The 18,992-nt window shown below is 38.9% G+C and overlaps 1 protein-coding gene across 4 annotated transcripts in view; it reads left to right on the top strand.

Annotated features, from left to right (window-relative positions):
• Positions 1 to 231: 231 nt before the first annotated feature.
• ARHGAP29 (Rho GTPase activating protein 29) overlaps positions 232 to 18,992 on the top strand; it is a 55,131-nt gene continuing 36,370 nt past the window's right edge. For all 4 annotated transcript variants that reach the window (XM_075156332.1, XM_075156333.1, XM_075156334.1 and 1 more), the window contains exons 1-2: positions 232 to 351; positions 3,148 to 3,493. In XM_075156332.1, coding sequence (XP_075012433.1) covers positions 3,232 to 3,493 — 262 coding nt within the window. In that variant the 5' untranslated portion in view covers positions 232 to 351; positions 3,148 to 3,231. The remainder of the gene's footprint in view (positions 352 to 3,147; positions 3,494 to 18,992) is intronic.

The raw sequence follows: 18,992 nt of genomic DNA, 5'->3' as shown, positions 1-18,992 counted from the left end.
TCCCGTCTCCCGTGTCCCGGCCATTGTTCGGCTTATCGACCGGAGCGCGCCTCTCCGCTCCCCAACGCCGCGCCGCGCGCCCCGCGCTTGCTGCGCGCCCGCGGGTGGGGTCGGATCGCCGGGCACCGCCCCCGGGCGGGGCACGCGCAGAGCCCCGCCCCGCGGCGCGCGGCCGGCCAACGGCGGGCCGCGAGCGTGAGGGGGCGGTGCCGCGAGCGGCGGCGAGCCCGGGGGCGGCGGCGGCGGCGGCGCGGGCCGCGCTGTGGGGACGGCGCTCCATGGGCAGCGGGGCAGGAGTGCGCAGGGCCCGCGGCGGCCCGGCTGCTGCCTGCGCTCGGCCGCCGCTCTCCGGTAAGGGCCGCCGCCGGGGGAGGTGGCACGCGCCGCGGCGGGAGGGTGGGGGGCGTCGCTTGTCGCCGCCGGGAGGAGCCGCGGGTGGCCGGGGGAGCGGGGGCGGCTGGAGGGGCCCGGCGCCCCTCTTCCGCTCCCGTCGGGTCCCCGGTGCGGGTCTCGCCCCTCGGAGCCTATCTCCGCGCCCGGCGGCTCCCCGCAGCGGTACCGGGCGGGGGCCGAGGGCCGACCTCCGCCCTGCCCCGCACCTCACGCGGTCTCCTGGCGGCCTCTGCCCGCTACCTGCCGCGCCGCCGCTCCCCCCGCGGCCGGGCGGCTGCGGGGGAATCCCTGGCCGCGGAGGACGTGCGGTCTGGCGGCGGCGGGCCGCCAGGAATGCGCGGCGGGGGCAGGGCGGAGCGCCGACCCCCGCCCGGGGCACGGGGAGCGGCCCTGCCCTCGGCCAGGGGACTGGCAGCGGCCGAGCGACGTGGCCCCTTCGGGAGCGTCTTCTCTTTTTTTTCCTTTTTCCTTTTTTTTTTTCCCTCCCTACCGGAGAAATTGTGCTGGGAGAGCAAATTTCTGAAATATCTGGCGCTTCATTTTTTTCCTTTTTCCGTCGGTACTGGCAATGGCTCGCTCTTAACCAGAGGAGTCTGGAGGCGTTTATAGAAAAGCTGGTGGACGCTTTTCGTTTTCAAAGCCAGAGTCTCCTGAAGAAATATGAAACACTTCTCAATAATGAAAGGCATGTGTTCTGTGAGGGAGACTTTTCCCCATCGGCCTTGTAACGCAGAAGGAGCAGACTTAAGGGCTAATATTTACGAGGAAAAGGTGACTTGTACTAAACTGTTCAGTTTGGTGCTACTTTACAGCAAAAGTTTCTCTCAAGTTTTTCCCATTCGGAAACACTTTGTCATCACTTTTATAATTTTCAAAGTGGTGGCATTATTATATTACCTGTTGCTCGTCTGAATAAAAAAAAATGCAACATATCTCTAAAATAACACAGCTTTAAAAGCATGGACTTGCTACGGGAACAGGTCTAACACATCATGCTACTTAAAGTTGACTCTGAAGCTGGCCAGACTTAAAAGAGGCGTGTCTTTTAAATAATATGAAAATCTCTGTCTCGATATAAATAGATGTCACGCTTGTTAAAAGGAGAGAAGGTTATGTGGCTTTTTTTCTGTAATTGCAAAGCAGAATTGCAGAGTAGCTTTGTAGCCATGAGAATTATATGTGGGAACAGAAGAAACTTGCTTAAATATTATGTTTAATGTTAAATGTAAACCTCGCTTCAATCTACTTGAGGTGTTTGGAATTGCTTAATTATCTGCATTATTTGTATAGTCTCATGTGTATTCTTATAGGTACTGACTTTAAACAGTAAACAGAAATTAGAGCAGTTAATTTGTGTTAAATTCTGAAGTTTTCTTCCCCCTCCACCCAGCGCACACTCCCTGGAAGGCCTGTCGGATTAATTACAAAAACAACTGCTTTGACCACATTTCCTCTGATATTTTTAAATTGCAAAGAGCAATCGAGCAGAATTAATGGAAAAATAATTGAAATGCATTAGAATAATGCCTGTTGAAATACATAGTGGGAATGTGCAAAATGTTAAAGGTGCTACTTCTTCAGTTGGTCTAACCAAGTACAAACATATGCAGGATAACCCGTTTCAACCTGCATTTTTAGATTGTAATAACTTTTATTTTTAGCTAAAATAGTTGAATTTGAGATTTTGCTGCAGATATGTCTGCAACCCATGTTAACTTTTTAGCTGTCATGTTCCAATTTGTTTTTTTTTCCCTGTAGTGTTTACCATATAGTGTAAACATTGAGAATTTCTCCTGGTGTTGAGAGAATAATAGCAGGCATTGTGCGAGCTGCTGGAACCATACCTGACTCCGCCACCTGGAGTTTGCTGCTCTGAAATGAATCGCTTAACCTGACATGGGGAAATTTGCAGTAGCATTCCGTTTTTCCTAAATGAAAGGAATGCAGGTAGTTGCTTAGTTATACCAATATAATCTCCCCCAAATTTGTGCCTTTTTATGGTGGAACTTTTAAAGTGTACTAAAGCAGAGCAATGCCCTTCAAGATAACTGCACTGAGACTTGCAGATAAACTTTGATACTAAAACTTCTTAAATTTCTTCACTTTTCTATGTCTTTCCTTTGATTGCCTCTCATACTAAAAGATAGCAGGCTGAAAAGGCCACATAACTTCTTTCAGGATGTTTTTTATATTCTGAGACGAACTGTGAGAGGCCACGGTTTCTGCCTCGGCACAATCTACACAAAGAAAATTCATCCTATCAGATCAAGGCTGTCTGTTATCTTAAGAGACAGGATGCTGAACACAGCTTGGTGGTTGATGCAAGTGGGGATGTTGCTCATGGTCTATATCACATCAAGTGTTTTTTGCAGTTGTATTCAGTTGTAGTAACATTTCGTGGTAAAGAACAGGTCTCAGGGTAAGTGTAAAGAACTTGATTCTTAAGGTTTCAATAATAAATATTCAGGGAAGAAACTTTTCTCATGAAATAAGCATGCATCATAATTAGCTTTTGAAATAATTTCTGCATGCCACTGATTTTTATGCAACACTGTATCTGCTGTACAAATTAAAATAACTTCAAACAGTCAAAAACCTTTGTAATACTTCAGTTAAGCATTGTAATATAAAGCAGTATCATCTTGAAAGAAGTTTTGGATCTTGTCAGTACAAAAGTATTACTTCACATATATTTCTGTACTAATCAGCATTTTTCCTTCTCCTCCACCTCCTTCCCCCCTCCCAATTTTTAAGGGTTTCATCTTTGGCTTGTCAAATGGACATTAAGCAACACTGAGTGTTAACTGCGAGAGCACTATAAGCACAGCGGCTGCTGGGATGTTGCGACAGAACGGTGGAAGTAACAAGCGTGGTTTGGGATTAGCCCGACTGTCTACCTCCAACTTCTTCACCATCTCTAATTCAGGAAATTGGGGAATGGGGCGCAGCACCAAGAGCAGCTCTCTGAGCAGCATTAGCTCCAACTCTGACTGCTATGATAATCCTGTTGTGGATCCAGAATATATCATGCAACTGGTGAATGATGTCAGAAAATTTGCAGATGTGCTACTCTATTTGAAGGAAGCCATTCTTTCAGAAGGTGTGTCAGTTTTTCTTTATTCTTAATTCTTAGGTTTTCTGAAACTCTCACAACTCCATTCGTATGTTTTCAACTAGTATTTACTATGGTTATTCCCCCTTGCCCTTTACCTTCCCCCTTTATCGTCCCTTTCTCCCCCTCCCCCAGCATGATGATTACGGGAAATGGTGGTTATTTGGGTTCTGTATTTCCTCATCAGAACACTGTGCAATCTGTTTCATAATCATAACAAGGGAAAATAGGCTTTTAGCAGGCTGTCTAGGCTGATGCTAAAAGTTAGGGAGACCATCAACTGATTAGTTTTCAACCACCTGAATGTTTTTTGTAATTCCAAAGAATTGTGTTAATATTTTGGTGATGTCTCAGTTTTCTAGGCTGTTTTGGTTTGGTTTTTGAAAGTCTTACATGCTAGTAGTTTGAGTTTTAAGGTAGAATGTAACTCTTCGCACTTTCTTCCTCTACAAGATAAGTATTTACCATCTTCTGCCAGCAGGTGGAAACTGCAAATTTTCTTGCTTATGAGGAGTGTGCATTATTGTGTGTTCCTGTTCCTTTAGGGAAATGGTATTAGTCCATTTTTGGTCATCATAGCAGGAAAGCTTTTATCGAACTTCTACAGAAATGTTATCATGTTAATAGCTGAAATGACATCCAGAGCAGTTTCGTATAAGATGTCCTGAGTGCTGATGATTTGCAGTCACCTCTGTGTTTCAAGTGAGTCTGCACACAGCTGAAATAGCTCTACCAAAAGGTGTGAACAAATATTAACAGAGCAATAATTTGAGACTAGTGATCACTTCATGTCAAGTGATTTTGCTGAGCACACAGGATGAGCGGAGTTATTTGTGAGGTGGGGTGTCTGGTGCCTACTGACACTGTAATGGGCATTGGAAAGGACTATCAAAATACTGAAGTGTTCCAGCTGCCACGCAGCAGTTGTTAATTAATGTTGAGTTTAAAACTTTGGACTCCGAAGATCCAAAAAACTAACATGGAAGACGGGAGTTGTGGTCTTGTTTTATACTACATTGTGAAATTAATTTGTGAAACAGTGTTGTACATTTAAAGGATTGTTAATTTATAAAGGAGAGATGTTTCTTTTCCACAGTTGGGAGTGTTCTTTTTGACCTCTGTCCCCAAAATCTCATAATATATTGAGTTCTGTAATATTGGGCTTGCTTACTGCTGGCTGGAGACAACCTCCTGGAAGCTGCGTAGTTTGGATTGGATTTTTCCATCTTATTTATCTTTGGAAATGTTTACAGTTGTCTGTCCAAAAATTAACAAATACTTACTAAGGTGATTGAACAGACTTCTTACACATAAAATTCTGGCTCATAATGCTTGCAGCTTTCACCTACTGAAATTAGTTACGTGAATTCCAAGGTGGGATCAATTGCAGGGATAGGAAATTAATTTCTTCCTCTTTGGACAGCATTAATCTATTGACTTGATGTAGATCTTGTTGAATAGTAAAACTTTGCTCTAAAGTTTATGAAATAAGAACTAAAAATAAATTCTGCTACTAGCTACAGAAGAGAAATTATTTTGATGTGTATATGCTGCATACATCTTCAGGTAGTTCACAAGTGGCAAATGTAAGTGGTGCAACACATTTGCATCAGTGAGCTCTTGTATTTGCCTGGTAAGTGTTCCTAGAGTCTACTGTGGGTCGTTCAGCCTCTAACCACTATTCCCTCAGTTAGCTTCTACATCTACTGCTAGTCATAGTATTGCCACTTTCAGATTGGCAGATTTGTCTAAAAACTCCTTTCTATGCATGGTAACTTCACTCTTGAGCACGTGGCTCCTTGTTCGCCAGGGCTGGCCATTCCACTGCTGGGGTCTGCATCAGTAGGTAGGCTGATTCCAGTGGGTGCATGCCTTAAATTTCGTACTGACTGATGGTTGTATTCCCTGCTTGTGTTATCTGAACTGTCTTGGAAGAGCCTTGCAGTTATTCACCCGTGGTTCACTTAATATTCTCCTGATGTAGTGATACTATCTTGGATGAAAAATCTAAGCTATTTTGGATTATAACATGTATTCGTGTCTAAACTAGATCATAAGTGCCTTTGGATTATAGACTTGTACTTGTGTTTTGTATGGTACCAATGCAAGTCAATATATAACATGAAGAATAAGTTGACATCTCTTTTAAGGGGAGAGTGTTATATAGCTAACATTTCCTGTAGATTTCAAGGCTATTTCTCTTTGTATTACTTGTGCTAACATAATTTCATTTCTTACAGTAGTCTCATTGTCATAATGCTGAATAGATTTTGGATATTACTTTTCAACAAAGGTAAACCCAGCATTGTAATTCACTTGATTATTTTCAGATTCTCACCCAAAAATGTTTGTTGTATAAACTGAAATCTAAAAAACTTGGAATCTCCTTGCTGGCACCAAGTAGGAAACTTGTTTCTTAATGATACTTCACATGAAAAAACAAAACGCCACCCCGCCCTCCGCATCTTCCCCCCCCCCCCCCCCCCCCCCCCGAAAAAGCCCACCACCTTAAACCCACAAACAAAAAAACCCTCTGAATATTACTGTAGAGTTGAAAAGTTTGTCAGCTGTTTGGACACGAGGGAGCTGCAGTTGCCCCTTGTGTTGAGTGAAATACCATGTGTTCCATACGCTTCAGTTCTTGCTGTCTTTTTTTTTAATTCCCTTTTGAATCTAAGCATTGTACTCACTAGATCTGTTATTAGCGATCCAACTTGAGGCATAGGATCAAGATACTTTACTAACATCTTCATTAAAGAAGAGGTCTGGGCATTTTTTGGACCTAGGTCAATTAATTCAGTGCTGTTTCACAAGAAACTTATTTAATTCTACTTGATGACAGGCTGAACCTGTAGTGGTTGAACTGCACAAACAGTTAGTGCATCAGTCTCTTGGTCCAGTCTTCAGTTAAATTTCCAGATGAGTGAGATTGTGTCTTATGGCTGGTATTAGTAAGGATAGTTACATTATCATCTTTTTGTGTTTGAACTGAAAGGTCGTCTTCATTTGTAGCATTTGTATTTTATGAGGTCAGAGATAATTGAAATATATTGAGGACACTCAAAATAAGTCACTTTTCTTTTCTTTCTGATAAGAAGAAAATGAAAACAGTTCCTCAGAAATCCCTGCCTGCAAGGTCAAACTTGAGTATATGTTGCATTAATACCTGGAAGACTCAGATTATTACCTGCAATCTGTGCTATTCTTAAGACTGTTCATTTGAATTTTCAGTTTTATTGATGGCATTCTGTATTCTTGATGTACCCCAGGTTTAGTTTTCTTTCAGTTTTAATGTACATCATAAGTACAAACTGTTAAGACATAATGGCTTGAAAACTGGTGAATTTTCTCTTTGTTTTGAGTTCCAATAGTAACTTTTCAGCTATCAGTTGAGAGCGTGAGAACCTAATTATTGCCTTCAACTTGCACTCCTCTTTGAAAAGGTAGGGCATACAGTGAAGCACAATCTAAAGGCTGGAGCTGTCTGTTATCTTCTGAGGTAGTGGCACTCAAGAAGAGAAGTAACTTTCCATGATAGAGAATGTTTTAGGAACTGAGAAGCTATTTGCCTCCCACGGAGACCTGCTGAGGGCTTAACAACCTGACCACAGCATTGAAAATATTTGAGAATTTGAAGTGTGTGAGGTATACTTAAGGTAAATCCTGTAACTTGAAGAGGTTAATTCTTGTCCCAAAGAATGGGTTTAATGCATCTGCAAGTAAGCGCTGTTGAATTTTGAGGCTGGGTGGCTTCTACATGCATAATATATTCTTTTGGAGAATAGGAGATACGGGGTAACTGCTATATACTGTCCGATCTTTTCAAAATGTAAGGATGCCTATACCTCATAGAAGTTGTACAGAAAGTATGTAAGCCACTTATTGGGACAAAACATGTAGGACCTACCTCTTACAAACTTCTATTAGAGAATTTATCAGTTAAAAAATAGTATTGCTTATTGCATAGATATGCAAAGTTGAGAATTTATTTAAGAATAGGTATTTATGTATGAGACTGGTGACACTACAGTCTGTGCTGTTACTGCATATAATAAATTCTACTGCTGCTTTAAGCAAATGATGCCACTGTGTGGTCTTTGCTCAAATGAGATTCATTTACTCAGGTTTAAAAGGACCACACAAAAGAATATTTAGGACACAGTCTGAGTTCCTAATTAGAAGATACTTTACTAAGTGTTTCACTTTTAAACAGTAAATAGTAGCTTTTACTTGTATCACATCAGAGATGGGGGAAACATTCCTGTTTCCCTAGTCTGAAGATAGTTAGTGACTAGTTTTGTGACATTTGCTATTTATTTTTTTTAAGGAATGGAATGTATGCTTCCTACTGTAAGGTCTGCCCTTGGGACTGTGGGAAATATTGTGTTTCATTATGAATAGCTGTAAGGGTAAAATTTGCATGTGGTTTGAAAGTGCCGGAGTAATTATACTTTACACTTTAATATATAATCTTCTTGACTGTATTTCAGAATATATTTTGGAATTATTGCTTGCTTTATCACAAACTTTGAAGTAATCTTCAAAGTGCGATATTGCGTGCTTCATGTGGGTAATTCTGCATGAGCAAAAACTTTTTTCCTCAAATTCATCCTATCTTCAACTAATGTAAATTGTAGCTTATTCTAAAATGTTAATATACCCTTTTTTCCAGATATCTTGGAAAACAGAATAGCAAGATAAAGTTCTTACCTTTCATCACATATTTCTCTTTGAGGATCAGATTTTGCTGTCTGGTTTGTTAGAGTTTGGTTTTTTTTTTTTTTTTTTAAAACTGAAGCAGAGGTGAAAATACTGGTGAAGCTGGATGGCCTGGTCAGGAATGTCTGCATCCTCTTTACACTAGCACCAATACTTTCAAAAGAATCAGGAATGCTACCTAACTTGAAACCTATCAGGTCCTTATTTTTGAAGGATAAGATATTCAGCCCAGTGGGACAATTTTAAAGGTGTGTCAAGTTAAATAGTTTCCTCAAAATAAGGAACTTATAATCTCTAGCGACTTCAAAACCTTGTTTTAACACCACGGAGATTGGTATTAATCACATGCTACACTAAAAGCCAGAAGCTGTCTACTGAATATAGTGCCTGAGGGTCAAAGATGAATGATTTCTCTTCAGCCCTTCCAGGCTTGACATTATGTGCATTTTTAGTATTTTTAGTACGATTAAGGCACTGTAGTATTTTTAGCATTTGATTTTTATTTCTTTATTTTCTTATAATGTAAAACATTAATGTCTTTTTCTGAGGCAGTATTTTTTGAAAGTCAGTTAGTCCTATTTTGCTAGGGAAATTTGAAGTTCATTAGCTATTGCAGTGAAGATTACAGATTGAAATTATGATAATTTATAATACTAGGTGTAATTTTGCTGTTTGTTCTTTCTTCCAATTTTGATGTTTCTCAATGAAAGGTGCTGTCTTTGATACACCTTAAATTGATGTATTTACCTGTCTAATGACACCTCATAGTATGAATGCTTGGTAGGTGGGCAAATTGCTCTAAACAAGGATCTGATAAAATGTTTACCTTTTTTTTGCAACAGTCTCTGGAAGGAATGTTTGGGGTTTTTTTTATTTTGAGGGAGGTTGGACTGATTTCTTTAAAATATTTGTGGAAGATGATGCTGGTTTTTTTGTTTGATAGTTTTTGTGTCCTAAATAAAAAACCTTTATGGGAGAAGGGAAAGTAAAATGCTGTTAGGGCAGCTAACTTTTGGGGACTGTGAGAACATAGTGATTATCAAATGCGTAAACAATCTGCTTCTGAATTGATTAAATGACCTTCAGGAATCCTCGGGAAAAGGCAGAGGAATTCATGTAAAGCATAGCACATTGTTTCTTTTATTCCATGTAGTACAAAAAAAGGGGAAAACAAACTGTCTAGTAGATAATAAATCCAATTACAACATTTGAGAATGTTGACAAATAGTCTGAAGTGGAATTTTAATGTTAATCACTTCCAGGATCTACGGAAGTATTATATACTTGTAATATCTGAAGAATAATTCTGTAACTTATTATTAAAATATGACCTTCTTTGTACTTTATAGCTCTACTCAAACTTGGTCCACAAAGAACTAACTGCATATTTTAAATGTATTAGCCTGTAATAACATTGTTCATCCTCTTGCTGAACCAAATAAGGTGTTAAGAGGTGAATTCTGACGATTTGTATTTGCTGCTTTGGATGTTACTGTTCCCATAGCAGAGTTGGCAGAAGTGACCTTGTGAGCCATGGTAGCAGGGAAGCCAGGACTAAACCAGACTAGGGCAGGTGTAAGGCAGCTGGAAGGAGTAACTTCTGAAGGTGCTCCTGCAGAAATTACAGGTTTTTCTTCACCACTAACAGCTGAATTGATGGTACAATTCTGTAACTGTTGAAAATCTACAAGATGCATCTAAAATTATTGTTTTCTTATTCTAAAGGTTGTTATGTTTAGGGCTCAGTTTTAAACCATGCTAATAGCGTATTTCCACAGTAGCTTAGAGAAGAAACTTAAGTGTGAGCTGCTGTGATCTCACCACTTCTTCCTGGCACTGGCAGTAGTTCTCTGGTGACTGCATAGCAAGCTAGTTTTGAGGCCAGATTCTAGGAAGAAAGGGACTAGTTTTCAGCCAGATCAGTTCCATGAGCTGACTATAAGGTTGTACGGAGTACCAGCAAAAGAGGGAGTAGGCAGCTGGCAAAGGAACGAGTGGCCAGAGGTTAAAGTGGAACAAGACTGTGAGGGTCTGGGCAGATTTGGTGTGGCACTCCCCCCTGGCATTGCAGCATACACTGCTAAACCCTGTACCAACTCTTTTGTCTCCTCTATTGAATGCTAAGTTTGACAGAAGTATATGTAAGCAGGGGGAGGCAGGGGGCGGGGAGTGGGGAGAACAGCAATGGCAAATTAATCAGCTTTTGGCATATTTGAATTTGACAGTCATCTTTTAAACTTGCCTTCCTAAAACCTGCTTCTCATATGCAAAGACCTATGTGCTTCCAGTCTTTCTGACCTGGAAATTCCTTAGTACACCCTTTCACATACTTCCAAGTGGTAGTCACTTCTAAATACTGGTTCTGTCAATCTGAAATTGAAACTGTTCTTTGACAAGTGTGAAATAGTCTTTCAAGCTAAGAGATGTAAAGGATGTGAACAAGGAGAAGAACAAAGTCAAGACTTCCTTAAATTTTTTTAACAAGTAAAATTATTGCTAAGAACCCAAAGCTAATAGTAGCGATTATTTTTTTTTTAACAGCTTCTGATGCTTTTTGTGGCAAAACTGAGAGGAGAAAAAAATACAGGCGTGTAAACTGCTTCAGTTAGTTGAGCTCTAGGATCACAGCAAGCCAGAGGCCTCCTGGTCATGCTTCCCTTAGTTTCACACTATCCTTTCTTCCTGGTCTCTCTCAGGAGCAGAAAGCACTGAGATCCCTGCCAGTGAGTCCTGTTCCTGTCCAGTGTCAAATTCCTCAAACCTGAGAAGTTCTGCAAAGAAAGCAGAAGTTTGATGTACTCCAGAGAACCCTGTCCATAAAGGAACTAGTGAAGCCTGAATGAAGGCAAGCCCACAACAATCCAACAAAAAGTAGTTTACAGTCAAAGTTTATGGGAGACAGTCGTAGCTACGGACTATGCTTTTCCCCAGGAAAAGCTGGGAGAGAGAACTTTCCACCTTTCTTTCCATTTCACTCCAGACCATTCCACAACCTGTTTTGCCCAAGCTTCCTGTTTTCTACAAGTCTGCCATCTTGCACACTTTTGTTAGGGAGTCTTGGACTTTCAGATGCTGTGACCAGAGCCAGAGGAGCTGGGCATTTTCTTTTGCTTTACAGGTTTGCAATATTAGAGCACTGCTTAATTAATCTGCAGTCATGGAACAATTCTGCTGTTTTCCAGTACTCTGAACAAGCGGAGGGGAAAAAACCAACCTCCTCTTGAAGTTCAGTTCAGGCAAAGCTGTGCTCTTCATAGTCAAAGTGTAAGCTGCCTGTTATGCAGATTGTTAACGTTGGATAGTAAATGCTTTTTCTTCAGTTTCAGGGAAGATTGAAGTTAAATAATAACTTAGTGGACCAGCAGATAAGTTTGTGGCTGATAGTACTACCCCTCCCCCAGTTGCATACTCCACATTCCTTCAGAACAAATGTTCACTTGTTGCTATAGTGTCTAAGATCAGCAGTCAGGAGGGGGGGGGGTGTGTCTTGAAGGCCTGTGAGTGTTTAAAATGTAAAATCAACCCTTATGTGCAGTCCGGATATTTTTGTTGACTTAAATAATTAGCATATCTCTCTTTAGGAAAACTCTGAACTTATGGGAAAGCACAGGCATTTTCCATTTTTATGTTGCTTTTGAAGTGCAAAAAATGTAATACAAGGCAAAACTCCATCCTTCCTCCTTTTTGCGTTTCTGATGTACAAAAGAATCTCAAAACACTTAAAGAGCCTTAGCTAGTTTGTTAATTAGAATTACCTTCCCTTTCCATCGCAGCAACTAGACTAATGAAACTGAAATTACAAGATTAGCAAGATGAAAGGTGAGTAGTGAGGAAGAGGATGAATAGTCAGATTTTCTTTTTTGAATGTAAATGTAAAGTTAGGCCTTTCAACAACAAAAATTCTTCTAATATAGTTTGCAGCTTAAGAAACAGGGGAACACTTGAACACAAAAACTTGTATATGTCTCAAAGAACTCTGCCCCAACACTGGAAAGATAAGATTTGATCTGTATCCAGTGTGAAGTCTTGTGTTCTTAACAGCAATTCCTGTGTACATGCAGGAGCTTTTGTGTTGGAAAACAAAACAAAAAAAACCTTCCTCTGAATTAGTTTCCTATTCTTGGCAAAATGTATTGTCGTGTATTCACAAAAATATTCCATTTTCTCATTTCTCTGATGCATCAATTTATCAAAGTTGCAACATAAAACAAGAACATCAATACAAGTAATTTTTGTATGCCTAACAGCATAGAGTTATGGGTTGTGACTGTCATCTTAACGATCTTGACTTCATGAAGATTTCATAGACTAAATCATTCCTTTTCCACCAGTTTCATTGGGAGTGTTTGTTCTTCCTATTTATGTAGCTAGGTCACAGAACTGAAGCTGACTTGTTTCTTAATTCCAAGCAAGTGTTCATCTAATCTGGCAGTTTTAGTAGTTTGGTTATGTTAGATCTAATGTCTTATTAATGGATTGGAGTTGGAACTGCATGGCAGGGTAGGAGATTTGATACAGAGCCTGGACCTTGATCTTTGTAGGTAGCTGTTTCCCTTTTTTAAGGAAAGTAGGGATTTTATGGGGGCTCATTCCTGTTTCTCCCTGAAATGCCCCTTTTTATAGAAGATTGAGGTGACTTATGTAAGACTGTAGAAAATAGTTATGTTTAGGTTAAACTTTCATCTTAACGACATTCATTACAGAACAGTGTAACTGAAAAACATAGGACTTGAGGAATTTTTTTGTAGAGGCTGTGATTTAGCTGAACGAAGGATTTTTCCTTTTTACCGCTTTTTCCTTGTTTACTGTTTGAAGGTACTTTCTTGGCTAATTTTAAAAAACATGTAGTTATTCTTATTTGCCAATTTTGGTTATCTTTATTTTGGAGACTCTGTCAACTTAAGACTAAGGTTGGTTTATCAAGCTTACCTCTTCAGAGCTGTGTTCTGTGTCATGACCAAACTGCTTCAGATATTTGAGCAAGTCCAGTTATTGCTTGAATCTGAAGTGACAGTGAAAGCCCCATTATTGTTTGAATTTCAAATGGCAATGAAAATATATCTAATGCAAGAAGTAGTGAAAAGCTTTTAAATGAACTTACAAGACTTATTTCTGGGGTTAGGGCACTCAGTTACATAGTCCTTTCGCTTGTGAAGCAGCATTTGAAATGGCTCTGGTTGCTTTGGTCTAGAATGATGACCAGAGAATGAATGCTGGGACTTTGGTCTCTCACCTTGTTGCATGTCTGTATGTGAAATAACATACAGACTTTTAAAATTTTTTTAATGTAAATGGGTATTGGAGAATGTATGGGAGAAATAAGAAAGCATAAGGTTCAAATTCTGATAACTTAGCGGTTCCAAAGAGCTATTGTAATAATATAGCATGTTCCCTTTTTCAAATGTGTTGATTCTCTGTGCTGTGTTTAACTTGGTTCAGGGCCCACAGGTGGGTGTTGCAGCAGTTCATTACATTTTTAAAAGTTCTGTAGTACTACTTATCTATGAGACATAGAATGACTGTGGTAGTATGTATGCCGCTATGCATATGTGAAGGCTAAAGGGAAAGGGAAGCTTTTATTTTGGAAAGACTAAAGTGTTTCTTCTGACTCTGGTAATGTCTTAATCCTTTTCTAGTTTTAGGAATCTGCAGGATGTGGAAGGCCTGGTGAGGAAGTTTTGGCTGAGAAAATAATGTTGTCTTTGATTAAAATGAATTGCAGGTTTGCAGATCAAGAATTTGCAGGAAGTGTATTTGTACGGTGGAGTTAAAGCACAAGTGTGTCCTCTCTCTTGCCCCATGCCTTTTCAACATGAGGTTTTGACATCTTCAGGATTTTGGGCCAAATTTCAGTTTTGTAGCACAGGATTTCCAAAGGGTGCTCTTCTCTGAGCATTGTATTGAATTTTTTCCAGTTCATGCAGGTGTGATCGGTTTAGGGCTCTGTATTGTGAACAAATTTAACATCTCAGTTGATGTTCTACTTTTGGACTACAGTATATTCTTAGCTCTATTTGTGAGATCAGATGTTGCTGAAATAGTTATGGACAGAGAATTCCTGAAGCATTAGCTTAAAGACTGCTCAATGTTCACAAATTCCTATTCCTATGTTTTAGTGTTGACAGTGATACGAATGTATTTACTAGGATGCTTAAGTTATTTTGCATTTTTGTGGTGTTTTTTTTTTTCCTGGGGATTTTTTTTTTCACTCATTGATTGTATATAGGGTATATAAGGTACTTTGTTCTAGATGCTACCACAACTATGAAACTAAAAAGTCTGTCCAGAAGCTTTTCAATGCTGACAACAAGTGGAAAAAAATGTTTACTGGAATCACTGAAGTGGAGGTGCAGAGAAACAGAACAGTATTTGTCAACAAAATGGGCTGTGGTCTCAGTGCACAAGTTAGTTAATCGCTGCCAGCAGAAGAGCAGTTGAAGGAGGCAGCTTTTTGGAGGGATAGTCCTATATGTTTTGTGCTTCATTTGATAAGGTGCAAATTGTTTATCTGAAAGCTTAGTAGCATACATGAATTGTGATAATTGAGTGAAGACAGTTTGTGAAGGGCCTTGAGAAAGTGACCGTGATAAATAGTTTAAGCCAGTGGTAAAGAAGGGGAAGCTAATAGTAGGATTAAGATTGCAGAGTGGTCAAATGAAATGCTCTCTGGTGTTCATGTTTAAGCCCTTGTGTTAAGAACAAGCAAGCAAATTCATCAAGGAATGGAGAACTCTTTCTAGCTGTAACTGGCTTCAGCTGATGACTAGATACGAGATTTTAGAGAAGGTGGCAGAGAGCTTAATTTGGAAAGAAAACAATAGGTCTGGAGCGTATATAAATAAATCGGATTCTTAATAATGAGAGAAGCTTGTTATACAACATCAAATGCTGCATGCCATTGGATGAAAAATTAAATGCATGGGACTACTATTCAGATATGTAGTTGACCAAGTTCTGCCTGTTTCTATTACAATTTTCACATTCTGTAGCTTTTACTGGCCTGCACATCCTTTGGTTGTTTTTTTTTTAATTTAGATTGACTAGCTGGAATGACAGCTTCAGTAGTACTAGGGGGAAACAGCTGTGTAAATCTGGAACCATAAAGCAAACAGATTCTGTGGTTTGTCTTTTTCACCTTTCTATTGCAAGGTATTTGTGAAGAAATACTACTCCATTAAAAATGCCTAATGAGCTGTGCAGTGGGTTACTGTTGTCTTTTGGGGCATGCAAGTGCCAGTGTGACATCAGTTACTGCTATAGTGACAGTGTTGCAGTGTTTTCTCTTCATACGAAATTGTCAAAGATGTTTAGTGTGAAATATCTGATACCAAAAGGTTGTATTGCAGAGGGTGTTGACTGTTTCTGAGTCTAGGAAGTGGGAAGTATTTCCTCTTGAGCATTCAAATGGCTCATCACTCTGTGTCACCTGTGCAAGTTATATAGTCAGGCTTTACTCTCTTGGGTGGTTGTTTCAGCAGGACTTTAAAGCTGGAACTTCAAATAATTAATCCTTTATGTTCACCAGTTTTCTAGACAACTAATGGTACTGGCTGCTGCTTTAGTGATTTGAATCCCTAAGTTGATTTTGATAACTTTTTTCTTTTAATCAACAAAACAGAAAGGGAGTGCTATCACATCCCACAGCAGTCCATAACTGTGTTTAAAAGATCCTTTAAAAGAAATGCACAAAGTAATGCACCTCTTGTTTGACACCATATAATCTCGTAATCCTGGCTTTGTGTGGTCTTTTGAAAACTAGGTGGGCTGGCAGCAATCAAATAGCTTCTTCGCTCAATCAGTGACTTAGGCGAAAAGTGGAAGGAACAGTCATGTAGAACAAATAGTATTTTAGATTAAAAGTAAAATGAGTTAAAGGTTAAGTATTTTTTTTATAATCTCTTGATGTGGGTTAGCAAAGGTTAAATTTATTTTCTTTTGAATGAATAAAACAAAACTTTCATACTATGCCTTCTGTGTGCCAGTTTGATATGATAAGATCAACCCTCTGGGAATAGTCTTTCCTTTTCTGACTTGTTCTTTTTTCAGAAATTTGTGGTGTGAAAGTTGAGTTGAGTATTACTTCATATGTTTTCAGAACTTGAACTAATATGTAAGGAACATAGTTGTTAAAGCATAGAAGTTTTCTCATTTTATTTTAAGTGTCTTCCATTGGCAGCTGTTCAGTCCAGGGACTACTTTACTAAGTTTTAGCGAAATGCCCTTGAATAAGAAATAAGAAGCATACTACTAAAGTATAGTTGCTAATCCTGATAGATACGACTTTCTAGTGAAATGTGACTGATCAGGCTTATTGCAAATGTATTCATCATAAAGAATATAGTCTTATGTCCACTTGACAACTTACAATTCTAACTTAAAATGTGTTCTGAAAGTGCTGAAGCATTATCCTCACCTAGTTTTATTCTTAAACTTCTGGAAGACTCAGGGAAATGATATGAACAGTGGCTAAAATGGCCATGTAGTGTGTTCACTCTGATTTGTCAGAAACAGGTAAATAAGGAAACTCCAGCAATTTTCATTACTGGTTTCTGGTCTTTAAATTTTGGGTTAATAAAAGATTAATGTATTCTAAAGATTAAACTGCATGGCTGAACACATCTAGGTTAGTTGACTGGAATCTCAAGGCTAGTAGAATACAAAAGTTGAAGGAATGTAGCGTACAGCATATTGAAATAGATTAATGAAAAGCTGCATTGTGGTAGGTTTTTTCCGAAAGGCTTCCCCACATACACAAATGGGGAGTTCATCTATGAATTTAAATGTGAAATGAATGTGAAGTAACAACTGTTCTACTGATGTCAGTTGGCAAACCAACATAATGAAAATATTTAACTGCTTTCAGTGTAGGCAGAATTACAAGATTTTGATTATTCTGATGTATTTTGCATGTATACTATCTATTTTCTTGACTTTTTGAAAAGGTTTTTTAAGACATCTTGATTTTTATAACTTTCATTTCTGAAAATGAATCTGGTCTTGGTTTGCCCTGTTTACATAGGCAAGAAGGACTACTTATATAAGCTTTGACTTTTCAGAAGTACAGAGTTGGTCCATAATAAAAATGGGGTAGGAATGTTAGCCCAGTTTAAAAACAAACAAACAAAAATCACCACAGCTTAAAGTCACATCAGATGCTAGTCAGCATGGTTAATGGTCGATCTAAATGGATAGACTGACGTATTTTGGCCAATCCCTGATAGCAAATGACAAATCTAAAAGGGCTGTTTGGATGTTTGTGCTACAAAACAAAAGCTCATCATGCTAGAAATCTTACGTGGAAGGCTGGACTAGTGGGGGATAGTTCTGTGTTTTATCCAAGAGCAATTTTTCTGCAAAAATTGAAAGCCTCCACTTTCACCCTGTTTATTTCAAAAAGTCAAGAGAGAACTTTCACCCTTAAAATATCAAAAAAATGTAAATACCAGGTGCTTTTTAATTTTAACCTAAATTCGTGCAACGTAATTTTAAGATCAAATTTAGTAGTTTAGCAGTAAATAGGCAACTGACTTGCAAATGTTAAATCCTTTTTTGTATTACAAAAACATTATTTGCATATAATAAATGAAATCAAATATTGCTACTTTCAATATACTGTATTCAACAAGCTATTTGCAGGAAATTCCCATGTATTCTAACTGAATTGGATCTGTATATTATTCTTCTTTTTTTTTTTTTAAAAAAAAAAAACACAAAAAACCCACAACAAACCAAAAAAACCCAAACTCCCAAACTTCAATGCTTTTATGTCAAATGTAAGAATGAGGAAAAGAAAGGCATAAAAACAGTAACCCAAACCCCTAATTGAACTTCACGTCCTTAGATTTTTTTCATTGAAATAATTGCTTAACTGTTTATTTTCCATAAATTGTCACTTTTGCTGCAATATAATGTGATTAAAACATGGGTTGCAGTGGATTTTGGAGCACATGTTGCCAAAGATTATGAATTTGGTGTAGTGTCTTTTAATGATGCCATGACAACAAGGGTTGCCATGATACTGATTAACACAAAAGCTAGGACTGGCTATTTTGCTATTTTGAAAGCTTCAAATACAATGTTTCTTGACATAGGGATGGGTAGGTAGCTTCTAATTCTGCATTGCAACACAGGGTTGAAAGATGACTTCAGTAGTGCCTACTTAGAGATTTTGCAACAATAAATTCTTCCAGAAATTCTTTGAGTTTTTGTTTTTTCAGTGAATTAAAATGTTTCATTCCTTACATCTGTAGCATGTTTATACAGCCAAATAGAGGAAGAAATATGATAGCTAAGACTGCTGTTTTCTCATCACTCCTGAACTGTGGCCACCAACAAATAAAATATCTACACTACCATTAAAGAAAAAAAGGTTTTGGTCATTTTATATCTGTACAATCGATGAAAATCCTGTCTAACCCATATGTTTATTGCCTTACAAAAGCTTCCTTGAGACTAGACAACAGTCACGTGGGTCAACTTTATTATGGTCAAACGGAAATGTAAAACATGCTTTCATTTGTGTTTGATTAGTTCTTGTTGTGTTTTGAGTGTGATAGTGACCTCTGTCAAACCAGACAAATATGGCAGCTGTTAATCATGTTAGAATGGGGCTGATAGGGGGAGGAGGGCAAAAATAAAATGATGGGTTAATCTGGGACTGTTTCCCAAACTGAGATGTAGGAATTAGGTGATTTCCACACAGTTCATTGTTGTATGATTGTTTTGTCTACTCTGTGATGCTCACTGGGAAGTCTCATAGTCTGGATCA

Source organism: Calonectris borealis, chromosome 8 (assembly GCF_964195595.1).
Source record: "Calonectris borealis chromosome 8, bCalBor7.hap1.2, whole genome shotgun sequence".
Taxonomy (NCBI): domain Eukaryota; kingdom Metazoa; phylum Chordata; class Aves; order Procellariiformes; family Procellariidae; genus Calonectris; species Calonectris borealis.
Note: the sequence above shows the minus strand (reverse complement) of the source record. Positions and strands in the feature narration are given on the sequence as shown.